Source organism: Tachyglossus aculeatus, chromosome 3 (assembly GCF_015852505.1).
Source record: "Tachyglossus aculeatus isolate mTacAcu1 chromosome 3, mTacAcu1.pri, whole genome shotgun sequence".
NCBI lineage: Eukaryota > Metazoa > Chordata > Mammalia > Monotremata > Tachyglossidae > Tachyglossus > Tachyglossus aculeatus.
In genome coordinates, this window is record NC_052068.1 from 32,467,692 (window position 1) to 32,481,088 (window position 13,397).

General features: G+C 47.9%; 1 protein-coding gene across 1 annotated transcript; it reads left to right on the forward strand.

The window, feature by feature from the left end:
* The first annotated feature begins 732 nt into the window (after positions 1-732).
* On the forward strand, positions 733-12,498 carry LOC119925259 (claudin-6-like). The gene is made up of 3 exons (XM_038743361.1): positions 733-863; positions 7,030-7,191; positions 12,084-12,498. The coding sequence occupies exons 1-3, from the start codon at positions 733-735 to the stop codon at positions 12,496-12,498; spliced, it is 708 nt and encodes a 235-aa protein (XP_038599289.1).
* Positions 12,499-13,397: the final 899 nt, after the last annotated feature.

Genomic DNA, 13,397 nt, shown 5'->3' on the forward strand with positions numbered 1-13,397 from the left:
CCAAGCTTAGACTGATGAAGCAGCCGTTGCACGCAGAAGCATCTACCAAGCTACCAAGATGGCTCAATGATAGGCTTCTGGAGAATGAAGACACCAGCAAGGAAGTCTGTAGTAGCATTACATCAGCTCTGTTTGAACAAGGAACCCCATCAAATGCGACATTTCACTGTGCTGCTGAACACTGGGATTTTTTTCAAGTCATTGAGTACAGCTAGTCAAAGCCATCAAGACTGGCTTAAAGGAGGAATAAAAAAAAAGTCTACTTGTAATCCTTCCCCCAGCCCAGAATGTATATGCATATTCTTCTAATGGGTTATCTCCCTTACCTGAAATGTACTTTAATCGTCTTTCTCCCCCTACCAGATTGTAAGAACCTGGATAGCAGGGATTGTGTCAATTTACACTACTGTATTCTCCACAGTACTCTGAACATAATAAGTCTCCCAAGTACACTTAGTGCAGTGCTCTGTAAACAGTAAGCACTCAGTACTCTCCCTCTCCCTCCATTCCCCCTATTCCTCTCCCCTTTTCTCTGTCTCTCCTTGCTATCTCTGTTCTCTCAGTTCTCTCCCTCACTCTGTGCATGTTTGTGTGTGTGTCTCTTTCCCTCCCAACTCCTTAACATTAAAGAGCAAAATGCTGCTATCTGTGTCTCCCAGGCCTGGGACTACGGCTTGTGACAAGAACAAGAACAAGAACAAGAAGCAGCCGTAGGTGCCGGTGAATCAGCAGATGGTACCCCGGAGCACAAACTCTCACTTCACCTGTGTGGACAGGGGAATAGGGCGGTGCCAAACCAATCTGCACTTCCAGGGGCCGCAGCCCACCACTGCAGATCAGGACCTCGCCAAGCTCTGCCAGCCGTATGGCAAAGTTGTCTCCATGAAGGTCATATTGGACAAGACCAACAACTAACGCAAAGGCTGTGGTTTCATGGACTTTGCCAGCCCTTCAGCAGCACAGAAGACTCTTATAATAATAATGTCATTTATTAAGCGCTCACTATGTGCAAAGCACTGTTCTATGCGCTGGAGAAGTTACAAGGCGATCAGGATGTCCCACAGGGGGCTCACAGTCTTAATCCCCATTTTATAGATGAGGTAACTGAGGCACAGTGAAGTGAAGTGACTTGCCCAAAGTCACACAGCTGACAATTGGCAGAGCCGGGATTTGAACCCATAACCTCTGACTCCAAAGCCCAGGCTCTTTCCACTGAACCACGCTGCTTTCCACATAGCTGACAGGTGTTGGGGCTGGGATTAGAACCCATGACCTCTGTCTCCCAAGCCGTGCTCATATTCTAACCTGTCCTTCTCCTCCTCATCATCAATCGTATTTATTGAGCGCTTACTGTGTGCAGAGCACTGTACTAAGCGCTTGGGAAGTACAAATTGGCAACATATAGAGACAGTCCCTGCCCAACAGTGGGCTCACAGTCTAAAAGGGGGAGACAGAGAACAAAACCAAACATACTAACAAAATAAAATAAATAGAATAGAAATGTACAAGTAAAATAAATAAATAGAGTAATAAATATGTACAAACATATATACATATATACAGGTGCTGTGGGGAAGGGAAGGAGGTAAGATGGGGGGATGGAGAGGGGGACGAGGGGGAGAGGAAGGAAGGGGCTCAGTCTGGGAAGGCCTCCTGGAGGAGGTGAGCTCTCAGTAGGGCCTTGAAGGGAGGAAGAGAGCTAGCTTGGCGGATGGGCAGAGGGAGGGCATTCCAGGCCCGGGGGATGACATGGGCCGGGGGCCGATAGCGGGACAGGCAAGAACGAGGTACGGTGAGGAGATTAGCAGCAGAGCAGCGGAGGGTGCAGGCTGGGCTATAGAAGGAGAGAAGGGAGGTGAGGTAGGAGGGGGCGAGGTGATGGACAGCCTTGAAGCCCAGGGTGAGGAGTTTCTGCCTGATGCGCAGATTGATTGGTAGCCACTGGAGATTTTTGAGGAGGGGAGTAATATGCCCAGAGCGTTTCTGGACAAAGATAATCTGGGCAGCAGCATGAAGTATGGATTGAAGTGGGGAGAGACACGAGGGTGGGAGATCAGAGAGAAGGCTGATGCAGTAGTCCAAATGGGACAGGATGAGAGCTTGAATGAGCAGGGTAGCGGTATGGATGGAGAGGAAAGGGCAGATCTTGGCAATGTTGCGGAGCTGAGACCGGCAGGTTTTGGTGACGGCTTGGATGTGAGGGGTGAATGAAAGAGCGGAGTCGAGGATGACACCAAGGTTGCGGGCTTGTGAGACGGGAAGGATGGTAGTGCCGTCAACAGAGATGGGAAAGTCAGGGAGAGGGCTAGGTTTGGGAGGGAAGACAAGGAGTTCAGTCTTCGACATGTTGAGCTTTAGGTGGCGGGCAGACATCCAGATGGAGATGTCCTGAAGGCAGGAGGAGATGCGAGCCTAGAAAGAGGGGGAGAGAGCAGGGGCAGAGATGAAGATCTGGGTGTCATCAGCATAGAGATGATAGTTGAAGCCGTGGGAGCAAATGAGGTCACCAAGGGAGTGCGTGTAGATCGAGAACAGAAGGGGACCAAGCACTGAACCTTGGGGATCCCCCACAGTAAGAGGATGGGAGGGGGAGGAGGAGCCTGCAAACGAGACTGAGAATGAATGACTGGAGAGATAAGAGGAGAACCAGGAGAGGACGGAGTCTGTGAAGCCAAGGTCAGATAGCGTGTTGAGGAGAAGGGGGTGGTCCACAGTGTCGAAGGCAGCTGAGAGGTCGAGGAGGATTAGTATTAGTATTTGTAGTATTAGTAGGTCGAGGAGGATTTGGCAAGCAGTAGGTCATTGGTGACCTTTGAGAGGGCAGTTTCCGTGGAATGTAGGGGACGGAAGCCAGACTGGAGGGGGTCGAGGAGAGAGTTGTTGTTGAGGAATTCTAGGCAGCGAGTGTAGACAACTCGTTCAAGGAGTTTGGAAAGGAATGGTAGGAGGGATCTGGGGCGATAACTGGAAGGTGAGGTGGGGTCAAGAGAGGGTTTTTTTAGGATGGGAGAGACATGGGCATGTTTGAAGGCAGAGGGGAAGGAACCAGTGGAGAGTGAGCGGTTGAAGATGGACGTTAAGGAGGGGAGAAGGGATGGAGCGAGAGATTTCATGAGATGAGAGGGAATGGGGTCAGAAGCACAGGTGGCCAGAGTAACACTTGAGAGGAGGGAGGAGAGCTCCTCTGAGGATACTGCTGGGAAGGATGGGAGAGTAGCAGAAAGTGTTGAGAGCCGGGGGGTTGGAGAACGGGGGGAAGTGACTTTGGGGAGGTCGGACCTGATGGATTTAATTTTGTTAATGAAGTAGGAGGCCAGATCGTTGGGGGTGAGGAAAGGAGGAGGGGGAGAAACCGGGGTCCTGAGAAGGGAGTTGAACGTACGGAAGAGCTGACGAGGATAATGGGCGTGGGTGTCAATAAGGGAGGAGAAATAGTTTTGTATGGCAGAGGAGAGGGCTGAGTTAAGGCAGGAAAGGATAAACTTGAAGTGAACGAGGTTGGCATGGTGTTTAGACTTTCGCCAGCAGTGTTCGGCAGCTCGAGCATGAGAGAAGGAGGCAGACAGTGGCAGTGATCTAGGGCTGTGGGTTAGTGGTACGAGAGTGGCGAAGGGAAAGGGGAGTGAGTGAGTCCTCACCCAGGCCGCCTGCAGACAGACAGGCTCCAAAAGCCTGGGGCTCTAGTTTGGGGCACCTGGATTTGCACTCTGTATTTGCCCCTCCCTCAACCCCACAGCACTTGTGTACATAGCCATAATTTATTCATTTATAGTACTGTCTGTCTCCTGTCTCCCTCTCTAGACTGTAAGCTCCCTCTGGGCAGGGAACATGTCTACCAAGTCAATGAATAGGATTGACTGATAGTAAGTGCTCAAAAATGTTTATTAATTAATTCCTCTCTATAGGGCATAATACAGTTCTCTCAGTACACAGTAAATTTTCAATAAATACCACAGATTTCCTGATTAATGAATGTAAGCATTTATTCATCTAAATATCTATTTTCCATTCCTTTTCCTCCTACATGTAATTATTTTTAAGTCTGTCGACTCCATTAAATTGTAAGTTCCTGAGGTGAGCCATGGTTTCTTCTTACTCTAGTGTACTCTCTCAAGGTGCTCCGTATAGTCCCTTCAGTAAGCTCAAAAAATATGAATTGATGGATTGAGTAGGAGGGAGACTAAGAGAAGCCCCTTTGGGGTTATGCAAAAATGAAAGTTCCAGCATGGCAACTTGTCGAACGCCAAGTCTCCCTCCTAGTCAATCAATCAATTCATATTTTTTGAGCTTACTGAAGGGACTGTACTGAGCCGTTATTACAGTACTCTGCAAATAGTAAGTGCTCCATAAGTGTCATTGATGGTGTGATTTCTGAAAAGGGAGAAGTAAAACTTACCTCCCTGGCTCCTGCTCCACTATCCTTTCTAACACCACATCTCCTAACTCTGGTATTGATGTACACTCTGAGGTGGCTTGGCCTATTTCAGAGAGGCAGAAGCAGGAAAAAACCACACTGAAATTCCTATGTCTTATTGGTTCAGATTCTTTAATGGGGAGTGGAGTGGCAAGAGAAAAACAGAAAGAAAGAGTTGCTGGGAGAGGCAAAACTGTAACTAATGGTTGCCTCTTGCAAGTGTCATTTTCCTTTAATCTTTCTTCTCTGTAACTCTCATTCCTGCCCATCAGCCTGCTCTTCTACAGCGACATGTTCTACTTTCCACCAGCACAATGCCAGACCCTCAGACGGGTTTCCCTCAATCCAGCAATGGTATTTATTGACCACTGATTATGTGCAGAGCACTACTAAATGCTTGGGAAAGTAAATTACAATAGATTGCATTGCCTACAAGGATCTTATAGTCTACAGGGGGAGACAGATAAAGGGGAAATGGTAGAGTATAAGGATATTTATACATATGAGTATAGGGATAAATGCTGTGGAGCTGGGGTGAGTATCAAAATGCTGAAGGTTTACATAGCCAAGAACAGGGTAAATGCAGAGGGGAAGTGAAGATAAGAAAAATGGCTTAATCAGTGGGGGTTCTGACAGCTTTATATCTCAGTCATCTCCAACCTTTTAGCACCTTTTCAGCTTGGTATCCCCCTATAAGCACTTAGGCCGTGACTACTAAAATAAGGGAGGGAAGTTTCAAGCCACAGAATGGTCTTTCCATCTGTCACATTTATAGTCCTTAGTTACACCTAAGGAAATAAAAGGGCACCGTCTTGAAATTAGGTAGTCACCTTTCCACTGCTGGCCTGTGGGAAAAGTGGCAAGTAGTCCCATCCACTTACTTGCAGAGGTAAATTCGGCTGCCCTCCGTGCCCTGCTTGGAAGTCAGCACTGAGTCTTAGGGATACAGGTGGCAAGCCATCAGGAACACAGTGCAATCCAGATGTAAAGCAAACAGGGTTTCACTCCCTCCTTCTCGCAGGCCTGTAAGTCCCCTCTCTTCTCCAGGCCATACTTCACTCTGCAACCCAGATTATTTTTCTGAAAAAGCATTCAACACCTATCTCCCTACTGCTCAGAAACCTCAAATGGTTGCCCATCCACTTCTGCATCTAACAGAAAACTCTTACCATCCGTTTTAAGGCACTCAGGATCTCTCTCTATTGTACTTTACCTCACTAATCTCCTAATACAATTCAATTACTTATGCTCCTCCTCTAACGCTAGCCTACTCTCTGTACCTCGATCTCCTCAATTCTGCTGCCAACCCCTTGCCTACATCCTCCCTCAAGCCTAGAACTCTCTCTCCCCATCGGCCACGACTCTCCCCACCTTTAAAACCCTCACAAAATTATTCTTCTCCTAGAGATTTTCTCCGGCTAGGTCCTCATTTCTTAATCCACCCTCCCCACAGCATCAGCTATGTACCTGGCTATGTACTCTTTAAGCACTTTGATACTCACCCCACTCCTACAGCACTTAAGAAAATAACCTTATATTCTACTATTCCCCCCACTTATAATTAATCTTAATGTCTGCCTCCCCCTGTATACTGTAAGCTCCTTGTGTGAAGGGAGTGTGTCTACCAACTCTATTATACTGTACTCTCCCAAGCCCTTAGCCCAACATTCTGCACTCAGGAAGCCTGCTTACCTGCCTATTTTAACTTTACCCCCTCTGCCAGGCAACATTATTTCTCCATCCTTATTGACGCCCATGTCCTTGCCTTCACCAGTCGTTCCAGACATTTAAGTCCCTCCTCAAGCCCCCTGTCCCTTAGCCCACCCCATCTCTTGCCCCTAATGACTTGGCCACCTACTTTATTGAGAAAATTAAAACCATCAAGTGGGATCTCCCTAAAATCTCTCCTATTCATCTCCTATCCCTCCATGCCTTCTTCATCTCTCCCATCTTTTCCTTCTCCCACAGTCCACCCCCTCCACTAGCACTTCCAACTCCATCCCTTCACGCTTAATCAAAGCGCTTGTCCATGCTTTCTTCCTTCCCTGGCCTCCACCTTCAACTCTTCGCTCTCCAGTGGCTTCTTCACCACTATTTTCATTTTTCTAAAAAATGTTTCAGTCCGTGTTTCCTCACTCCTCCAGAACCTCCAGTTGGTGTCCATCCACCTCCACATCAAATAGAAACTCCTTACAATAAACATCCTCATCCCTGCCCTCCCATCTGTGCACAGAGGATTTGAGCCTGCACCAGGAATATTCCCACTATTCCCACTCCTCCGCACCCCAGGACCCCCATAATAATAATAATAATAATGGTATTTGTTATGCACTTACTATGTGCCAAGCACTGTCCTAAGCGCTGGAGTAGATACAAGGTAATCAGGTTGTCCCACTTGGGGCTCACAGTCTTAATCCCCATTTTACAGACGAGGTAAATGAGACAAAGAGAAGTCATGTGACTTGCCCAAGGTCACACAGCAGACTAGTGGCAGAGGTGAAATTAGAACCCACATCCCTAAAGATGCAGGACTACAACTCACCAAGGAGATAGCATTTCATCAGTCACCCATCCATTTACTCCTGAAAGACACTTTATTGATTTGCTAATTGCAGCTCAGAACTTGTGAATTCCCCCCAGCTGGGAGTTGCTGAGTCACCACCTCCTAAAGGAACCTCCATTGGGCACTGGGTCCACAGCTCAGCTGAAGCAGCTCCAGAATTTATTTTTCTTATGCCCCAGTCCCCTTCCACTGAACCCCCCAACCCCTTCGCCCAGTACCCCTCCACATCCCCCTCCCCATAGGCCGGCCCTGCTCAATGTACTCCCATCCAACCCCTCGGGCCACTTCCACCCCTCTCCCCATCTCCATCATCCCCCTTCCCCCTCACTGGCCCTCCGAAGTTTACTCCCATTCAATCTGTTCCCACCTCACACAATCCTCTTCCCACAGTCTCAGTCAAGTATGGCCTGTAGAACACCGGCTCCATCATGGGAAAGTTTCCCTTCATCACTGACCTGTTTCTGAGCCAATCACTGCTCCTCCTTGCCATGACTGAAACCTGTCTCTTCACAGATGACACAGTCCCCACTAAAGCTCTCTTGAGATGGGGGCCTCATCTTCTCTCATTCCCCCAGACTCACTGGGAAAGGGGGAGGAGCCAGCTTCTTTCCCCCTCCCCAGTGCCATTTTCACACCATCCCACCTCCCCCTCTCTTTCAATCCCATGTCATCCACCTTTACCACATACTCCAATTACTATTCATTCATTCAATCATATTTATTGGGCATTTACTGTGTGCAGAGCACTGTACTAAGCACTTGGAAAGTACAATTTGGCAACAGATACTAGTCATGGTCATCTACCTCCTGCCCAGATCCTCCCTTCCAATAGAGAAGTAGCAGGACTTAGTGGAAAGAGCATGGCCTTGGGATTCAGAGGACGTGGGTTCTAATCCCGGCTCTGCCACTTGTCTGCTGTGTGACCGTGAGCAGGCCATATCTTCCTCCCTTCAAGGCCCTGCTGAGAGCTCACCTCCTCCAGGAGGCCTTCCCAGACTGAGCCCCTTCTTTCCTCTCCCCCTCGTCCCCCTCTCCATCCCCCCGTCTTACCTCCTTCCCTTCCCCACAGCACCTGTATATATGTATATATGGTTGTACATATTTATTACTCTATTTATTTATTTATTTATTTATTTATTTTACTTGTACATTTCTATCCTACTTATTTTATTTTGTTGGTATGTTTGGTTCTGTTCTCTGTCTCCCCCTTTTAGACTGTGAGCCCACTGTTGGGTAGGGACTGTCTCTATGCGATGCCAATTTGTACTTCCCAAGCGCTTAGTACAGTGCTCTGCACATAGTAAGCGCTCAATAAATATGATTGATTGATTGATTGATTGATTCTCTGTGCCTCAGTTACCCTCATCTGTAAAATTGGGATTAAGACTGTGAGCCCCAAGTGGGACAACCTGAGTACCTTGTGTTTAGAACAGTGCTTGGCATGTAGTAAGCCCTTAACATATACCATAATTATTATAATTAATAATCATTTTGATCCCTTTAACAAAGTCCTTTTGTCATTCTCCATCCCTACATTGATCCTTGTTGATGTCAATATTCACGTGGATGTCCCCAGTGATACTTCCACTGTTCAACTCCTCTCACTCCTCTACTCCAATCATCATCATCAATCGTATTTATTGAGCGCTTACTGTGTGCAGAGCACTGTACTAAGCACTTGGGAAGTACAAGTTGGCAACATATAGAAACAGTCCCTACCCAGCAGTGGGCTCACAGTCTAAAATGGAGAGACAGAGAACAAAACCAAACATACTAACAAAATAAAATAAATAGAATAGATATGTACAAGTAAAATAAATAAAAAAAATAAATAGAGTAATAAATATGTACAAACATATATACATATATACAGGTGCTGTGGGGAAGGGAAGGAGGTAAGATGGGGGGATGGAGAGGGGGACGAGGGGGAGAGGAAGGAAGGGGCTCAGTCTGGGAAGGCCTCCTGGAGGAGGTGAGCTCTCAGTAGGGCCTTGAAGGGAGGAAGAGAGCTAGCTTGGCGGATGGGCAGAGGGAGGGCATTCCAGGCCCGGGGGATGATGTGGGCCGGGGGTCGATGGCGGGACAGGCGAGAACGAGGTACGGTGAGGAGATTAGCGGCAGAAGAGCGGAGGGTGTGGGGTGGGCTGTAGAAGGAGAGAAGGGAGGTGAGGTAGGAGGGGGAGAGGTGAATGACCTCCTGCTCCATCCCACATCACACACACCAATTTGGGCACACACTTGATTTTATAATCTCTAATAACTTTACAATCTCTACCCTCACCAATTCTAATTATCTCTATGCAACCACGAGTAACAGCGTGGCCTAGTGGTTAGAGTGTGGGTCTGAGAGTCAGAAGGACCTGGGTTCTAATTTCTACTTTGCAAAAGTTGGCAGACCTTTTCTGGATCAGCCTTCAGCTTTGTGGTATCCTTTGTTCCTAATCCAGACCTTACAACATAGTAAGTGCTTAGCAAATACCATTAAAAATAACAAAAAAAAAAAACCCTCACCTACTCTCTTTGACCCCCTCTGATATTCTACACCCATCCTACTCCATTTGGTCTCCATACTCAGACTATCTTCTCCTGATGCACAAATTGACACACTCAACTACTATTATTATTATTGTAGTTAATTGCTTACTATGTGCCAAGAACTGCACTAAATGCTGGGGTGGATACAAGCAAATACAGTTGGACACAGTCCCTGTCCCACAGGGAGCTGACAGTATCAATCCCCATTTTACAGATGATATAACAGAGAAGTGAAGTGACATGCCCAAGGTCAAACAAGCTTGCACAGCAAACAAGTGGCGGAGTCGGGATTAAAACTCAGGTACTGCTGACTTCCAGGACCGTGCTCTATCTGCGAGGCCACAATCACCCTCTCCACTGAGCTCAACTTCCTTGCTCCTCTGTCTCTCCACCAGTCTTGTACCATAAACCTATAATCCTGGATCACCCAAGTATGGTTGAAGGAAATCCAGATATCTCTTTGACTTTGTCCACCTTAAATTCATTCTTATCTGCTTCAATTTGGCCCCTTCCACAGCCTGACAACAATACTTCTCCTTTCTCCCTTTTTTTTTTTTTAGACTGTGAGCCCACTGTTGGGTAGGGACTGTCTCTGTATGTTGCCAACTTGTACTTCCCAAGCGCTTAGTACAGTGATCTGCACACAGTAAGCGCTCAATAAATATGATTGATTGATTGATTGATTCTAATTCACTCTTACACCCATTGCCCCTGACAATTGTTCCAGACATTGAACTCTCTCCTCAAAACTCCTGTCTCCTCCTCCCCATTCCCACCGTCTTTCCCCAAGTGACCTGTCCACATACTTCATTGACAAAATTGAAACTAGCATTTATGATCTCTCTATAATTTCTCCATCTCGCCAGTCCCCCCTCCACGTCCACCCTCTTCGACTCTCCCTATATTCCCTGAGGTAACCCAAGATGAGCTCTCTCCTCCTATCTACATTTAACCCCTCCACTTTTGCTTCCATCGCCATCATCCCTTCATGACTTTTTAAAACACTCATCCCTTCCCTTCTTCCCTCCTTGACTAAAACACTCATCCCTTCCCTTCTTCCCTTCTTGACTACCACCTTCAACTTTTCCTTTTCCAAGAGTTTCTACCTCCTTCATTCCAAACAAGTTTTTTCATAAAAAAAAGATCTCCTTCCCTTGACCCTATGTCTCCCTCCAGTCGCACCCCATCTCTTTTCTACAGTTTCTCTCCAAATTTATTGAGACCTGTTTACTCCAACTGTCTCCACTTCCTCTCCTTCATTTCTCCCCTAGATTCCATCCAATCTGTCTCCCACTCCCTTCATTCCATAGAAACAACCCTCGCTAAGGTAAACAATGACCTTCTTCTTGTCAAATCTGATGGCTTCTACTCTATCCTAATCCTCCTAGACCTTTCAGCTGCCTTAGACACTGTAGACCACCCCATCCTCCTCGAAACGTTGTCCACCTTAGCTCCACTGACACTCCTAGTTCTCCTTCTATTTCTCAGACTGCTTCTCGGGTTCTTTTTTCTGGCTCCTCATCTGGCTCCCACTCCCCCACTCAGTTCTAGGTCCTCTTCTGTTCTCCAGCTATATCCACTCCCTTGAATAACTCATTCACTCCCATGGCTTCAATTACAATCCCTATGTAAATGAGTCACAAGTCTACATCTCCAGCCCCAACCTCTCTCCTTCCCTGCAATCTCACATTTCCTCCTGCCACCAGGTTCTCTCTTCATTCATTCATTTAATCAAATTTATTGAGCACTTACTGTGTGCAGAGCACTGTACTAAGCGCTTGGGAAATACAAGTTGGCAACATATAGAGATGGTCCCTACCCAACAATGGATTCACAGTCTAGAAGAAACAGAGAATGACAGGAGTGGGATTCGAACCAATGCCTCTAGAGGAGACTGCGACCTGAACGCAGTGCCTTAGACCACTCAGCCATCCCGACCCCCATATAATAATAATAATGGCATTTATTAAGCACTTACTATATGTAAGGCACTGTTCAAAGCGATGGGGAGGTTACAAGGTGATCAGGTTGTCCCGGGGGGCTCATAGTCTTAATCCCCATTTTACAGATGAGGCAACTGAGGCCCAGAGAAGTTAAGTGACTTGCCCAAAGTCACACAGCTGACAAGTGGTGGAGCCTGGATTTGAACCCGTGACCTCTGACTCCAAAGTCCGTGCTCTTTCCATTGAGCCATGCTGCATCCCACCAAGACCTCAAACTAAAAATATCCGAAACTGAACTCCTGATCTTCCCATCCAAACCCCTGTTTTCCCTTATACTTCCCATCATTGTAGACAAAATCACTATCCTCCCTATCTAACCAGCCTGAACTTTGACGTTTTCCTTGACTCCTCTCTCTCATTCCACCCACATATTCAATCTGTCACCAAATCGTGTCAGTTTGACAGTTCACAACATTGCTAAAATCCGCCCTTTCCTCTCCATCTGAACTGCTACTACGCTGATCCAAGCACTTATCCTAAACCATCTTGACTATTGTGTCTGCCTTCTCACTACCCTCCTGGCCTCCTGTCTCTTCGCACTCCAGTCAATACCTCACTCTGCTGCATGAATCTGCTGGGCTGATCTGCTGCTGGGCTTACTGGTCTACCTGGCTGGCGCCAAATGCACCACCTGCGTGTTGGACGAAGCAGCAAAGGCCCAGCTGGTCCTGACTTCCGGGATCGTGTTCCTGCTGTCGGGGCTCCTGGTCCTGATCCCGGTGTGCTGGACGGCCCACGCCATCATCCAGGACTTCTACAATCCCGTGGTAGCGGAGGCCCAGAAGTGGGAGCTGGGGGCCTCGCTCTACCTGGGTTGGGTGGCCGTGGCCCTGCTGCTGCTGGGCAGGGGTCTGCTCTGCTGCACCTGCCCCCTGGGGTCCTCGCGGGGGGTGGGACGCTACGTGGCCCGTTATGCCGCCTCCCCCTCCGCCCCGGGGGCTTCTCGCGGGCCCTGCGACTACCCAGCCAAGAATTACATCTAAGCGGGCTCCGGAAGGGCCCGGGCGGTTCCCTCGGACGACGGAGGACTGAACCCCACAGTTGGCCCCCGTCGGCTCTAAGATCTTCCCCTTTGGATGATCGAGCCACTTCCCCAGATGACACCTCCCCTTCCTCCCCCTGGATGATGGAGCCTGGCGGATGCCACCCTCTCTTCTCGCTGCGTGGCAGACCCGGGCCCCAGGATCAAGCTTCTCCCCCCTCCCTCCCAAGCCCCTGGATACTGAAGCTGCGAGGACATCTTTTAGACTGTGAGCCCACTGTTGGGTAGGGACTGTCTCTATCTGTTGCCAACTTGTACTTCCCAAGCGCTTAGTACAGTGCTCTGCACACAGTAAGTGCTCAATAAATATGATTGATGATGATGATGATGATGATGAATCCTTTTTCAAGAAAAACTTTCAGTCCATGCCTCCCCACTCTTCAAGAACCTGTCGTGACTGCCCATCCACCCCCACATCAAACATAAACTCCTTACCATTGGCTTTAGAGTAGTCAGTCAGTTCTCCCGATCCACCTTGACATCACTTTGCCCGGCCTGCACACTCCGCTCCCTAAGCGCCAGTTTACTCACTGTGCCTCCATCTTGTTCATCTCACCACTGACCTCTTTCCTACATCCCTCCTCAAGCCCGGAATCCCCCTTCCCAGACTGAGACCCTTCCCTCCTCTCCCCCTCGTCCCCCTCTCCATCCCCCTATCTTACCTCCTTCCCTTCCCCACAGCACCTGTATATATGTATATATGTTTGTACATATTTATTACTCTATTTATTTATTTATTTATTTTACTTGTACATATCTATTCTATTTATTTTATTTTGTTAGTATGTTTGGTTTTGTTCTCTGTCTCCCCCTTTTAGACTGTGAGCCCACTGTTGAGCA